Source organism: Carcharhinus amblyrhynchos, chromosome 1, assembly GCF_965287045.1.
Source record: "Carcharhinus amblyrhynchos chromosome 1, sCarAmb.v2.hapA, whole genome shotgun sequence".
NCBI lineage: Eukaryota > Metazoa > Chordata > Chondrichthyes > Carcharhiniformes > Carcharhinidae > Carcharhinus > Carcharhinus amblyrhynchos.
In genome coordinates this window covers 64533660-64549909 of record NC_137324.1, presented here as the reverse complement: position 1 = coordinate 64549909, position 16250 = coordinate 64533660, and the positions used below count along the sequence as shown (strand labels likewise).

General features: G+C 38.2%; 1 protein-coding gene across 2 annotated transcripts in view; it reads right to left on the bottom strand.

Annotated features, from left to right (window-relative positions):
- Positions 1 to 16250, bottom strand: part of map3k1 (mitogen-activated protein kinase kinase kinase 1, E3 ubiquitin protein ligase) — a 119489-nt gene that overhangs the window by 21033 nt on the left and 82206 nt on the right. For both annotated transcript variants that reach the window (XM_080186140.1, XM_080186149.1), the window contains exons 9-13: positions 15498 to 15648; positions 14903 to 15196; positions 3864 to 3985; positions 2111 to 2202; positions 941 to 1139 (exon numbers count right to left, since the gene is read on the bottom strand). In XM_080186140.1, the coding sequence (XP_080042266.1) occupies positions 941 to 1139; positions 2111 to 2202; positions 3864 to 3985; positions 14903 to 15196; positions 15498 to 15648 (858 nt within the window). The remainder of the gene's footprint in view (positions 1 to 940; positions 1140 to 2110; positions 2203 to 3863; positions 3986 to 14902; positions 15197 to 15497; positions 15649 to 16250) is intronic.

Genomic DNA, 16250 nt, shown 5'->3' with positions numbered 1-16250 from the left:
TCTATCCTTTGTACAGGATCCTTGCTTCTGAATTATGCACTTCAAAGGCAAATTATGGATTATGATTATTTCAATCAATATTACCCATACTAAATGCTGTGTGACTGGCTCAAAAACATTTTATTGCACTACTGCACATCATTGTTGGTATGACTCACAAGATTCAAACTTCTTTTAACATGCATAAAAGAACTTCTATTAATTCTTTGCTCTATTGACAAATGTAATGCCTTTCTTTGGCAACCACTTGCATTTTGTGCGAACCACAACTTTTTTGTAACTTTGACAGACTGGTTATGGTTGCATTAATAAACAAACAGATGCAGAGAAAATAAATTTAAGCTATACCCATTGGGCCAAAAACAGGATCCTACAAAGCTAACATTGAAGAATTTATTAATGACATCCAATGTGCATTTGTAAAATAAATTTATTGCTTTGCAGAACAGCTCATCTGCCAGAAGCTGGCCTCATGAAGGCACTAGATCACAGCTCCTTGCTCAAGTCCCTCATTAAATACAAGTGCCAATAGACCAAAAGCAGGCATGCCTCCTCCTTTGCAACACGTGAGCCTGTTGAATTTGACTGTGAACTAACTTCTGGCACACAGGAACACCTGAGGTTTTGCAACTGGTTCACTACTTAAAAACTCATACCAAATATTTATCAATATGGGCAGCTGCACATAAATCCACAACGGTCATGCATAATAATGGAAGAAATTAGTCCCTAATGATAAACTCAAAATGACATACATTTTAAAAATAAAAGAATACTGAAAAAATACCATATTTCATTTAGCCCATGTTGTTTACATCAGCAGAATTTATACGCAGTGGTGAACTCAAAATATTTAAAACCCATCAGCTCAGGTGTAAAATATATAAAGATACATTCCTATCCATCAATTTATGAAGGTAATACAAATGAAATTGGTTACCTTTCTAGCACAAGTTCTGTTTGAGCAACCGGACCCTCACCGCCAGAAACAATGTGAGGATAGAACTCAGCTGGAAATTCCAGTAAAAGTCTGTCAATGAGACACAGACGACCAAGCAAAGCCTGCCAATTAGTGGATTCTGTTGAGGTGCCCAGAATACAGTTTAAGACATAGTCAACACCTCCAATCCCAATGGACACTATAAGGAGGAGAAAACAATAGTGTTAGTCATCCTGTCTTTGAACTGCACTCCTAATGAGCATCTGTTTTTCTACATCTAGCAAGTATAAGTTACAAGGATGTTACAGTTACCAGAGAGTTAATAGCCATGGAGAAAACACCATAGAGCAATACTCAGATTATAGGAGCTTACATATCAAAATATGCCAGCTTTCAGTCCATTGTATTTTCTGCTTAGGGACAGCAGTAGACTACTGAACCATTTGAGCTTGTTTCATTGTTCAATATACAGCTGATCTATACTTCAGCTCTAGTTACCGCTTTAAATTCATATTCCACCTAATAAGAACAAATCAGTCAAAATTTTCAATTGACCCCCAGCATCCACCACCTTTAGGGGAACAGAATTGCAGATTTCTGCTAAAATTGAAACAAAATACTGCTAATATCACCACCTCCTTTGGGATGATGAGGCTAATTTGCAGCATTTCTACCAATTCCTACAGGCTAGACAGACTGTTTCAACCAAGGTCATACATGCTGGTTAGGTGCATTAGCCATTCTAAATTCTCCCTCAATGTACCCAAATGGGTGCCAGAGTGTGGCAACTAGGGGACTTTCATAATAACTTCATTGCAGTGTTGACACAAGCCTACTTCTGACACTAATAAACAAACTTTAAAAGAACCATATCCATTATATACAGCCCGATAACAATTGCCAACTTTCAAGTGAACTGCCTGAGTGATTTCAACAGTTGTACAGCCGCACCTTTGAAAATTCATTCACAATTTCAGAAAGATGTGCAGTTATTCCCAACATTAAGTAATGTTCAATTCATGCTGTATTCTATGAAACTAAAAAGATTAATAGCTTTGTTTCTATCAGCCATGAAAGACAGTTCAAACATAAGTTTTTTCTAAAAAGCAACTTGCACAGAAGATACAGCACTAAATACACAAATAAATTGTAATACCAACTGTTTCTTGCCTGATTTAAGAATTTCTCTGCTCACAGCAAGCTCTCCTGACTGGCCTTTACACAATTCCAACAGTGTAGAAACAGAAAGTTGACTGGTACGACTGAAAGTAAAGTGCCAAAAAAAGAAGTGATAATGTGGCTATGTGCATTATTCTTTCACTAACTTAAAAATGAACACACTTATTTCCTAACATTTGTACAGTCCATATTTAGAACAAAATGTAATACAAGGTAAGATGTAATCAACATTTTTAAACATAGGTCAACTGAATACACCCAAAAATTAACTTTGCAATTTCTAGATGTGCAAATGGTTTTTTTTATAAACAGCTGTTATTGCTACAAGCCAAAATTGATTATTGCTCTCAACAACCACAATTTTAAAATACGGTATCAGAATATTTCAGTTCACAAAACAATTTATTGCAGGATTAGATTTTTTAAAAATGATAACTATGACAAATACTAGAAGATTACATTAAGATTCAAGCAAAGAAGCTTGTGATAAAATAACTAGATTCTAGTAAATGGGTCATAAAATTGCAAAAAATCCAGATAACCTTTTGAAAGATCACTACATTTCACTTGTGCAATTCCAGTTAGGGCTGTAAAGCTACCATTATTTACTGGCTGATTGCCCACAAAGCTGCAAAGCTTCAAAATGATATTTGTAAGGAAGAAAAAGAAAATAAAGTATGAAGTAGCTGAACTGCAATTTGGATTGAAGTAGGTAAAAAAAAATTGCACATTAGCAATCAGAAAACAACGATCATAATATAATTGATATAATTGGAAAAACCATCAGATGGGGAGATCAGAAGTTCTCTTTGTAAATGCAGATATTTACAGCGATCTGCGATTCAGTGACTGCGGCACTGGAAGCAGCATCGTAACTTCCAAAACAATTTAGATAAAGAAAAAACTGCAACGCTATGGGGAAAAGAGCAGGAGAGCAAGTGGGTTTAATTAGACTGCTCTCTCAAACAGAGGGTACAAGTATAAGCTGAATGGCCTTTTGCACTGCATGATTCTAAAAAGCTGTAGAACCTTGGTAGAGAGCATGCATAGATCAAGGGCATTAATTTACCTTTAGTCACAATATATTGCATGATGGTCAAACAATATATTTGCACAAATGGTCAAACAATTTGACTAACTGAATGGACAAAAACTATCCGATGTAAATTCTCTTCAGGTAAAATATTGATAACCAAAAACTTTTACATTTAAAAATAAACATATGGGAAGAATTGGCACATTTAATAATGTGCTTGCAAATGTTCATAAAACATTTAAAACTACTTTGAGACAATACCCTACCCCATTTTATACTTTGCAGACAATAACCAGAAAGCTTTTCAAGAATTTTCCAAGTCCAATGACACCAATGCTCAATTTACCTCACTGGAATGCCATATACTATTAAGTAAACTGGTTTATTACAGTTATTAAGCTAGATGAGAGATCCCTGTTCAGGGATTACTTTGCTGCATTTAACTGATGAGCATAAGTTCTCCAAACTGAGCACAGTCATTGTACTAACCCAATAAGTGAGTAGCCACATGATCAAAAAGTTATAATCAGCTATTACTTCATGGAGCTTATCACCACAATATGTTTCTGTAACTACTCCATCGCTACTTTAAAACTTTTAACATGCAATTCAAAATTAAATATAAAATACACATCTCTATATTTAGTGAATTAGATACTGTCACACATTTCTAGACTTTAAAAATGCCTTTATTGTTTATTCAGTTACCTGTTAGCATCAGCACATTTGACCAATATAGTTTCTACCACAGGCCTGAGAAGTCGTTGAAGTCGTGACCTTTCTGCTACTGCATGACAAGGTATGTAGACCAACATGGCTCGTAAGGTTTTCTACCAAGACAATAAATAAATACATTTTACAATATAATACAAAAAATGAGCAAACACCAAGAACCTGTTTTGTGGAGATATTTTTCTAAATAGTTTAGAATTTGTTATTGTGCCACTGTGCAAATCAAAAGAAGTGTGATAATAACTGTTCTATTTAATTATTTATATTTTGTTGTCCAATAAACCTACTGGTTTAAAAATCATTTTAAAAAATGTAGAAACAATGCAACACGGTCAATGAATTTTTCTGAACTAAATGCAAATCAATATTTTAATGCAAAAAAAAGCAATGATGAGACTCAAAATGAACTCTCTTTTGGTGCATAAACACATCTTTACCTCACTGATATCAAACAACATAAAAACACCAGGCTTTCAATTCATGTCAACATTCCACACGTTTTCCTCACCTTAAGATAGCCAAACTGTAAGCCTCAACATTTAAGCACTACTTTGTGTCCATCAGTAAATCAGCTTTAAAACCATAAACTCAACAGAAAATATCTCTCTTATCCAGGTCAGCAAAGAGTATTTGATTTGTGTCATATATTAGGGTGAAAAGATTTGGGAGAGTCAAAAGATAATCACTTAATAACCAGTCTCTGATCTGCTTTTGTAGTTGTTGCATTATGGTAACTGGTATAATTAAGTTTCTTGTCAATGGTGACCGCCAGGTTGTTGATGTATGGATGTGATGATGGAATGAAAAAAATCAAAATACTGCTGGAAATTTGGAATAAAAACAAAGTACTGGAAAAACTCAAGTCTGGCAGCATCTATGGAGAGAAACAGAGCTGATGTCGAGTTCAACATGACTCTTCCATATTTGATGATGGCCCTGTTAAATGCCAAGTGTTAGGTTCGCTCTCTCTCAAGATGATTCTCACCTGGTATAAACATCATCAGTTACTCAAAGCCTGATTGCATGCAACAAGGCCAAGCCAGCAATCATGGATTGTTTCCTTATGAGGTGAAACGAACAGCTCACCACCCTAATTATGAGCAAACATATCAAAAAACGGGAAAGTCATCAAGGAAGCATCTGAAGATGGTTGGGTCTAAAATTTGCAACAATGTTCCTAGACTGAAATTAATGGCCTTCAACAATATTTGTCAACTTCCTTTACACTTTGCACAGATTCCAGCTATTGGAGAGTTCTACCCAATTCATTGACTGCAGTTTTACTCTGGGACCTTGATGCCTCACTCTAGCAAATGCTGCCTGGAGATCAACTCTAATTTATAGAATTCACAGACTATGTCCATGCTCTCACTGCAGTGGTCACTCCTTCTAGTAGTTACAGCCAAACACATCTGCATTAGGCAGATTGAGGATGAGGTCAAGCAATCTGGGAAATAAGTCCTTCAGGACTATGTTAGCTCAGTCAGTAGTGATGCTACCAAAATACTTTTGGTGATGGGCAATGAAATATCCCGCAGAGAACATTCTGCATTCTTTCCTTCCCGCAACACTTCTTCCAATTGCTGTTCGATACAAAGCAGTACTAATTCATCACCCCAGGGAGGGCAGTGGCTGGTGATCACAAAAGTTTCTTGTCTTTGTTTGACTTGCGCCATGAGACTATGAGATTGAGTGTCCTGAAGGCCTTTTTGACTGTATACCACTGTGCACTCTCTCTGATGGGCAAGTCCTGCCAGAAGAGCAAGACATACCAAACGATGAGTTGGAAGATTAGTTGAAAGGTTTGATTTTGTTAAGTGGGATCTTGCTCAATTAGTCCAAGGGATACCTCTCCCAACTTTGGCACATTCTATTAGCAAGGAGGACTTTATAAGGTTGACCAGGCTTGGGTCTATGGAGAGTAATCCATCTGGTTTCATTCTTCAACTTCATTGCAGCAGTTTGAAGCATATTGCCATCTCCGATGGCAGTTAACCATATTGTTATGGGTCTCAAGCCATATTAGATTTCTTCTCGAACTGATATCCAATAGTTCCAGAGTCATCATTAAAGCTTAGTTTTTAAAAAAAATTTAATTAGCAGAATTTAAATCCCTCAGCGCTCATTGCGGGTTTTGAATTGGTCCCCAGGTCATTAGTTAAAGCTTCTGAATTACAATAACATAACCACTGTAATACATTACCCTACTGAGGACAGTTAGTTAACATATTTCTTTCCTATTATCAACAAATATACTCAAAGACCGGAAACCCAAGATCCTGAGGTAGAGGATGCCAAAAATGCACAGGTCTGAAGAAATTTATCCGTTTCAGTTCTAAACTGCCAATTCCTTATCCTGAGGCTACGATCCTTACTTCTAGATCCCTTGCCATTAGAAACAGCCTCAGCATCACTTAGCTGGTCTAAATTGAGCTTTGCAGTCAGTTCTGAACAATCACATTGGACTCGAAATGTTAATGGCTTCTCTCCACAGATGTTGCCAGACTTGGTGAGTTTTTCCAGCACTTAGCTTTTATTTCATTTTTCCAAGATTTCCAGCATTTTACTTTTATTCTGTTTGCCTGCTGAATGTCAGTAATGTGATGAGGGCAAGTGTGACAGCAGCCTTTAATTTCACTGGCTAATTTCTCCCTTCCAAATTAAAGACCCCATCTACTTTAACAGTTCGAAATCCAGCAGAGATAGAGATCATCACCAGAAATTGTAGTTTAAAAAAAAGCCACATGGAAAAATTCTGCTGCAGTAACAGATAGCAATGAAGAACTCCTAACAGCAAACTCCCCATTTTTTGCCTTTTAGCATTTAGCTAGTAAGTGTGCGCAGGGCAAAAAGCTGTCTATTACATGATTTTTGCAAATACCTTAGAATACAAACATTACCAGTGGTTTCCCCTTACCCGGCTTGCTTGTTATGCCAAAAATTTAAAGCTGTCAGATTGGTTTCTTTGCAATCAGCACGTAAATGTTAAGCACAAACATCAATTTAATACCTACAACCTAATAAATTCACAAAAATAACCAGTATGATCAGATGATAGAAGAGGAAAGTCATTTCATCCCTTCTCATGAGGTCACATAACTAATCTTCAATCCATGGTGATAGATTACTCCTAATATCTCATGAGCTCTAACCTTGTATAACAACCTATTACATGATTTTTGCAAATACCTTAGAATACAAACATTACCAGTGGTTTCCCCTTACCCTGCTTGCTTGTTATGCCAAAAATAGATTTCAACTGTCATGGAAATGGGTAGAGCTTAACAAGGTTTACTGATTTCAACTTATATATGCTTTTACTGGGAGAAGTTAGCTATAGTTTGGACCTCATATGGTTTGCAGCTCTCAGAAGTCTGGAAGACATTTGGCATAATTAGGATTCAGGAGAAGTTCTTGGGAGCGGAGAAGCTGGCAAAAGATCACAGTTTTTATGCTTGGGGGAGCAGGGGGTAGGGGCGGGGGATTGGTTTTAAAGAATTCAGAAGCCCTGGAAGTCCAGCTGGGAGACTAGGGTAAAAAAAAACTCCAAAAGTAGTACCATCTTAACGAAGCCAACGGTCTGCAGAAGAGTTGGAAGTGTGCTAGTAGAGGGGGAGTGCAGCTTTGTGAATCTTATGGAATGCAGTCTCAGAATAGAAGTGGGCCACTCGGTTCCTCAAACCTGCTCCACTATTTAATAAGATCACGGTTGATCTAATTTTAACTTCAACTTCACATTCCTGTCTACCCCAATAACCTTTCATCCCTTGCTCATCAAGAATCTATTAGAACATAAGAACATAAGAAATAGGAGGAGTAGGCCATCTAGCCCCTCGAGCCTGCCCCGCCATTCAATAAGATCGTGGCTGATCTGAAGTGGCTCAGTTCCAGTTTCCCACTTTCTCCCCATAACCCTTAATTCCCTTGCCTACCAAAAACCTATCTACCCGCATCTTAAATATATTTAGCGAGGTAGCCTCCACCACTTCAACGGGCAGAGAATTCCAGAGATTCACCATCCTTTGAGTGAAGAAGTTCCTCCTCAACTCCGTTCTAAACTGCCCCCCCCCCCTCCTATCTTGAGGCTGTGCCCTCTAGTCCTGCTGTCCTTTCTGAGCAGGAAGAACCTCTCCACGTCTACCCTATCCATCCCCTTCATCATCTTATACGTCTCTATAAGGTCCCCCCTCATCCTTCTAAACTCCAACGAGTACAAGCCCAGTCTATTCAGCCTCTCTTCATAGCTCAACCCCCTCAACTCCGGTATCAGCCTAGTGAACCTCCTCTGCACTCCCTCCAAGGCCAAAATATCCTTGCGCAAGTGCGGCGACCAAAACTGCACACAGTACTCCAGCTGCAGCCTCACCAGTGCCCTGTACAGTTGCAGCAAGACCTCCCTACTTTTATATTCAATCCCCCTCACTATGAAGGCCAGCATCCCATTTGCCTTCCTGACCACCTGCTGCACCTGTAGGCTGGGTTTTTGCGACTCATGCACAAGGACCCCCAGGTCCCTCTGCACCGTAGCATGCTGCAGCTTTTCGCCCTTTAAGTAGTAGTCCTTCCTACTATTATTCCTGCCAAAGTGGATAATATCCAATATCCAAAGGATATTGCTTTAAAGAAATGCAAAGACTCTGCTTCATCCAACTTTTAGGGAAGAAAATTCCAAAGTCTCTCAACCTTCAAAACTAGTCTTAAACGGCTGACATTTTTAAACAGTGACCCCTAAATCTATGCTCGTCAACAGGAAACATCCTTTGCATATTCATCCAGTCAATTCCCCTCAGAATCTTGTATGTTTCAATCAAGTCTCCTCATGCTCTTTTAAACTCCAGCAGATATAAGCTTAGCTGTCCAGTCTTTCCTCAAGAGAGCTCACCCAGTCTGGGTATTAAATCGAGGAAACCTTTTCTGAACTGATGCCAACGTATTTGCATTTTTCCTTAAATGAGGCCTATACTGTAACACAGTACGCCAGATTCAGCCTCACCATTGCCTTATAAAACTTGCCTTCCTAACTTTTATATGCAATTCCCTTTGCAATAAACAATAACATTTAACAACTTTCAAATTACTTGCAGTACCTGCATACTAACTTTTTGTGATCCATGCCGTAGGACATCCAAATTCCTCTGCACCTCAGAGTTCTGCAATCTCTCACCATTTAGTCATTTAGCTAATATGTTTCATTTTTATTTGTCCTGCCAAAATGATCAACCTCACATTTAGTTCTTCAACAGTATGCCTACAGAAACAGTACTCATAAGTATTGATCCTTGGGCCATTCTCCATTACTGCAGCACAGTATTTAAACAGGAAATACATCTGTTTGGTCAGTTCATTAATAGTGGTGCAGTTTACATTGTATGGGCGTGGTCTGATGCTCATGAACTTGCCAGTGCGCAAAGAAGAAAAGTAGGTGTTTTCTTTGTTTGAAAAAAAGTTCAAAGGTGTGATCAGCACATAATCATAAATTAGCAAATGGATAACATTTGAAACCCAATCATTTCTCATCTCTCTACCATGGACCAGATTTTGAAGTCAGCAGCAAAACGACAATGCATTGCAAAGAAAACTGTACACAAATCTAATGAGACCACAATACTAATCTGTTTTTGGAATTCAGCAGTGATGCCATTAAACAGGCTGAATAGTCCAATTGAAGAAATTGCCCAAACAGCAAACTAGGAATTAAGACAGTTTTATCACTTGTTTTTATAATTTTACAGAAAGAGTGCAATAAATACTGGACATACACATGGGATTAAGGTAGAAGTTGAAATAGCAAACGTTACAATAGTATTTTAAAAATCTATGGAATCATGGAATGGAGAAATTAAGACATTCCATAAAATTAGCTTTTCAGAGAGGAGAACTGAAACATAAAAAGTGGAAGTGCAAAACAAACCAGTGATTTCTAAATTGCTTTCCAGCTGCAAGCATTTCAACAGCAGTGTAGGATCTATTCCATGCACTCTAGGAAAGGCAAGGCTTTGTTTAATATTTAATCCGAAAGACAAAAATCTTGCAAATTTTCATGCTTAAATTGTGCATGTGTGGAGACCTGAAGTTGCTGCCAGTTTCACAACTAATAACAGTAAACAGTTTCACCGTCATTACAACTGTAAAATTTGGGCCATTAATTTTGCCAGTTATTTATAGGCCTGGATGCTTTGCTTTAAAAAATTACGGCAACATAATATAAATGTGCAACAGAAGACCCTTTTACCAAGTCACATGCTAGCAAACCTAAATGCACAATGCTTTTCTATGTCCACGCATGCCAACTTTTCTAAACAAAATGCCACAAGTAAATGTCAGCCTCAGTAAAGAGGTTATGAATTCTAAATGACAGTGTTGACAATACTGAAGAGGAATGATTGGGGTTTCAAATTTCACCCATTTGCATTGCCGGAAGTCATAAATGCTTATGTTAAAATAAGCGCCATCATTCACAAACCTATTATGAAAATCATAAAACAAAAGGCTATTTACTGATAATCTTCAATAAGCCTGCATTGAATCTAATAAATCATGCACAATGAACACCTCCAAATATCATACATCTCATTTTACTGTGGGTAAAACAAAACCCTCCTGTCAAAACCAGTTTCGCTTAATTTCTAAAATGTTACTAAAACATGACTTCACTATCAAGCACTCCATTGGCTGTGGTAACAACCGTTTGTTAGGGGAATTCCATGCTCTTCTTTGCACTGGAATCCTTAACATTTACACAATCATGGAATAGGCAGATAGATAGTCTAGATTTAACTCATCTGAAAGACGCTGCTTCTGATAATGCAAGGTTCACTCTAACTGCTGAGTATCAGTTCAATCATAAGATTTTGAATGTAGTTTTTAACTATAACCTGCTCACTCAGAACAATGCAACTATGCTGGACTGACACAAAAATGGGAGGACCTTACTATAAACCTACATCAGGATGGAGATTCCTGGGCTGGGGCCCGGATCTGGCCCACTGCACTTATTCAAGTTTGTGGGAAGATTTCAAAATCTGGCCCAGCCCAATCATGTGCTGCAATCTCAGCCAGCTGCTGCCATGTTCTGATGCCCGAGTCTCAGGCTATGGACAGAGAACGAGCCCCAAGATTCAGAAGTAGAAGCACAGGACAGGGACAGGAAGCTGCTGGCTGAGTGGTGAAATGAAAGCAACTCAGGGCAAAAAAGGAACAGGACAGCTGGCTCCATGGGTGGACAATCTCTCTTCCCCAACCCAGCTCCAATGGTGTCCCAGGACAGCAGCTCAAACTCTGTAAACTGAGCAAGAGGCCAAATCTTCAGGCCCAGGTGCAGCCTCAGACTGAAAGTTGGCCAGCGCCTTGCTGAATCATTGCTCTGGACTAGTTTGGGGGCAAGGGAGATTGGGAAGGAGAGGGAGGGAGAAACAGAGAATAGGAAAGAAAAACAAGCAAGTTGTGCTGAATTTCAGGAGAACTGTGATTGAGGTACAGAGGCTGTGCTACTCATTAAGGAAAAGCAAATGCAGAGATTGCATTAAAGCATTGGACAAGTTGAATGTTTCTATATTCTCACTTTTAAAAAAATGAATTAAGTTAGTTTTCAGTGGTGACCCACGACTTGTGTGTGAATGGCCCTTGATATGGAAGAGGTTCCCCACCCCTGCCCTGTGCTTTTAAATCAAACCAGAATGGACCAAACATACACAAGGAAAAAGAGTTTCCAAGGGGCAGATTTTTTTTTAAAGTGCCAATTTTTCTCAATAATAATGAAACCCCACTGTCTTAATGAGATGGCTAGGAAGAAAAATAAATGTTTTGTTTTTATTTCACATTTTCACCAAGAGTTCTTGGACTCACTCTTAAAGGCATCTTTCCCCATCATGTACTTTCCCATTGTCAAACAATGAACTTCACATTACAGAAGGCTAATCAGTGCATATCATCTAAGTTGGCTCACCAACTGTTCATAGATCACATGCAGTACTCAAAATCTTTGAATGCTATTTTTCAAATATATACTTCCTTTTTAGAAGTCAAATATTCTGCCTCCAGCGCTGTTTTGGATAGTGTGCCTCATTTTCCAATTTTCACCCTCCTTTCTTTTGGCAATGACTTTAAGTGTATTCTCTCGTTACTCGCTAACTAATTATGGGAAGTAGACTTCCTCGATTTTCCTCAGAACCTCAATTTCAAATACTTGAAACAGATCTCAATCTTCTGCCTAACTGAATAGGATTCTAGCATCCCTAGCCTTGTTTCATAACTGAAGCCTCTGTTCCATCTTAGTGAATCTGATCCCTCGACATGACCCTAACAATAAATGATCCAAAACTGGACACAACTATTCTAACTGTGGCTTAACCAATGATCCCTATAGACATAGGCAATTCTATCTGCTTTTGTACTCCATCCACTTACAAAAGTAGGACAGGTCACTTTTCCATAAAGATAGCTTTATCAACTCAACCTCTCAAAAAGATCTTGAAACCAAACCTGTGTCTGCCCATCTTGTGCATATTCCCATTCTTCTTTCCAAAATCTTTCACCCCTCTTTTCTCTATATTAAATTTCGCTCATGCCTGATTTACAATTTGTCTATGTTCACCTGAAGTTGATTACAATGCTTTTCAGTGTCTGCAAGAACACACACAATGGCACCAAATATTGACCAAAGGGCACAATTGTTTATATACTCTGGAAAGCACTCATTAACCACTACTCATTTCAAATCCTTACAGGATATTTTACAACAGCAGTAACACCAGGAATCTTATTTTACCAACAAATCTCCTATACAGTATCTAATCAAATTCCTTTTGAAAATCTATATTCCAAAGAAGATGGCCTTCTTAACTTGATAAAGAGACATACTACAGGAGCAGAGTGAAGTAGTATCGTTTTTGTACCACATCAGCTTCATCCACATTGAGGGGACAATTAAAGACTTAAAAAAGTGTTTCATTCCCAGCTCAAACATGCCTTCAGTTAGTAAACTTTACAAGCAAAGCACTCCAGCCTAAGTCCCATGCAAAATGAGAGGTCTGTTGTGCTTAGTTTTGAACATGTTGGAATTTTCCCATAATCTAACCAAGCAGAATCAGCACAGCCTTATGAAAAAGAAATAGTCTGATTAATTTCATGAAGTCTCAATGCGAATGGACGGGGGGGAACCAATAGATGTGTTGTATTTGATCTTCCTGAAGGTGTTGAGCAAGGTAAATCACAAAAAAGGTAAAGTCATAAGAGCCCATAGTGTTGGTGTGGATAGATAATTGGTTAAATGGGCAGGAAACAGAGGATAGGGTGAGTGGCTTTCTTTCAGGTTGGCAATCTGTAATCAGTAGGGCTCCACAATATTCAGTGTTGGCACTGCAACTGTTTACAATATATATTAGTGATTTGGAGGAAGAAAGCAAACACACAGTAGCCAAATTTGCAGATGACAATAATAGGTGAAAAGGCAAGTTGCAAGGGGGATACAAACAGTTTACAAAGAGATACTAATAGGTTAAGTGGGCAAAATATTGGCAAATGGAGTACAATATAGGAAATTATTAAGTTGTTCATTTTGGAAGGGAGAGCAAAAGAAGAATATTGTCTAAATGGAGAAAAACTGCAGAAAGCTGCAACACCAAAAAAAGGTACTTGGGAGTACTGCTCACAAAGCACAAGAAAATCAGACAGGTGAAGGCCAACGGAATGCGGGCCCTTATTTCAAGGGGGCTGGAGTTCAAGAGTAGAGAAGTCTTGCTGCAACTGTACAAGATACTGGTGAGTATCATGAGCAGTTTTGGTCCCCTTATTTAAGGCAAGATATTATTTTGTTGAAAGCAGTTTAAAGAAGGTGCACCAAGATAATGGTATGGAAGGATTGTCTTATGAAGAAAGGTTAAACAGGATAAATGCTGACAGGATATTTCCCCTCATGGGACAGTCTAAGACCAGAGGGCGTGGTCTCAGAATAAAGGGGTGCCAATTTAAAACTGAGATGAGGAGGAATTTCTTCTTGGGGGGTTGGATGTCCTTGGAACTCCTTGACAGAGAACTATGGAGGCAGAGTCATAGTATATGTTTAAAGCTGTGATAAATTTTTGATTAATAGGGGAATCAAGGGTTAGGGTAGGAAAGTGGCTGTAGGAATGTTGGATCAGCCATGAGCAAGCTTGAGGGGGCTAAATGGCTTACTCCTGTTTCTATTTCTTATGGTCCAAGTCTCAAATCAGAAATTCAGTGACATTGAACTATTTCAACATAGTAGCCCCAACCCAAACTTGACAATTACATCAGCCCAAAGGTGGCTGGCATATGCAAATTTCAAGGAAAACGCCATACAGTGCTGCTTAGATGATAAAATAAGTAAGTGTGCTGTTATGTATAATCACTGATGCCATAAATCAAATATAGCAGTCATTTAACAAAGAAAGCATCTCATTTTAAGCTAATTGATCATAGTCACACCCACACGACACCACTAAATATACAGAAACACAATTGAAGAAGTGGATAACTGTGGAAGAATAAATTTAAGATAGAATAGGCAAAATTGAACAGAAAGACGAGGAGACTAGACAAAAACATAGGGACATGTAATCTGTTGTTGTGAAGTTGATGTGAAGTAATTATTTAAGTCACTAAATATAAGAACATAAGAAATAAGAGCAGGAGTAGGCCATCTAGCCCTTCGAGCCTGCCCTGAATATCTTTTCTAGCAGTCAGGCATAATTAATAAAATCACTACCATTAATCAATTACATTTGGAATAATAAATCCTGTGTAGGTCATAAACTCATAACATAGGACCGGTCACAAAGACAGCAAGCCGAAAGCAATTTTAACGGAACTGAATTGCATCTGCCGCTTGAGACGTATCTTAAAATCCACATAGATTTAGATTTATTTGAACAGTCTGAATTTTATAGTTTAACTGGGGTTGGGTGATTTGGAATTGTTGCCCAGTATTAGATACATTGAATATTTTGTATAATCAACAGTTGTTTTGCATTCTAAATATTAAATTGGTGACTTACCAAAGCAGCGACATACACTTTGTAGACTGGGTCAGCACAGACCATAGAGAGTACACTGCAACATGACTCCACTACCACATCTCCTGAGATATCTGTCTGAGATGACCCATTGGCTCCTGTCAGACTACTGGATCCAGTGTCGCTTCCATTACTACAGGAGGAACTTCCAGTACGGATTTCACCATTTGCCAACAGCAAGGCACCACTAACGTCATGTGAAAGTCGCCTTAATGCCATCTCTCGTACATTCCAGTTCCGAGAAAAGAGACAACTAACCAGTTCCATTCCAAATACCTGAGAATAAAAGTGAACAGTGTTACAGCCACAGATGGAGCATGTAGTTATAAACCACTTCCTAAATTTAAAATCGAAAATGTAGAATTTGCTTGCTGAAAATTGTCAGTTTGAAAAGGGCATCACTGTTGGCTTTACAATGTAAACATGCCATCACTTTGAAGAATTTTATTAAATGATACTGGTGTAAAGTTTTGCAACATTCACAATAGGAATTACTGTGTATTTACAGTAAAAGGCAAATAATTCCTAATATGCAACATCTGTTCTCATGTAAAACATAATTATAAAATCTTTTCACCTGAATCCAGGGTTCTGCCAACTCTTTGTAAGCTTGGGGGATTTGTTGAACTCCATAATGACGCAGGTTGAAGTCACTCTCCTGCTGTCGTCTCTGTGGATCGACCTCTAGTGGCTGACTCTGGATTTGTACTGAGCTTTGAGACTCATGGCTTTTACAAGGCAAAAGTACAAAATGGCATTATGAAATTCAATGAAGAAAGCACCGAATGAACGAATGTTAATCAGATTCCCATGAGATGATTATTATTTTGGAGGCATGGTTTTTGAAGCACGCTTTGATTTTACAGCTGATCTGGTTGAAATCAAGGAAATTAGTCTACCTAAATTTGGCCAGAACCCTATATGTTTGTTAAAAAAAAATCTTAATTCAAATTTGCCACACGTGAACACATTGTGAGGAGGTACATGTGCATACTGAGACATGTCAATTGTTGAACTAGATAATCAATTCAGAACCATAAAAATGTTTTTTGTTCACACTTGGTCACATACAATGGACTAGTTAAAAATCATGGTTCTAGATTTTGTACAGTGAATGGCACGCATCTTCAATGCATCTACATTCATGTAAAATCCTGTGATGAATAGATATCACACAGTTGAGCTGTATCAGTAACACTGAATATTGGGATGGCATGCTGTGCTGATAGGGATACCTTTTAGATACCTTGATGATGTACTCATTCAGGCACAGAGCTTATGTTTTAAATTTTACTGGCTACCAAAACAGTGTTGATAAATTCCAGTACAG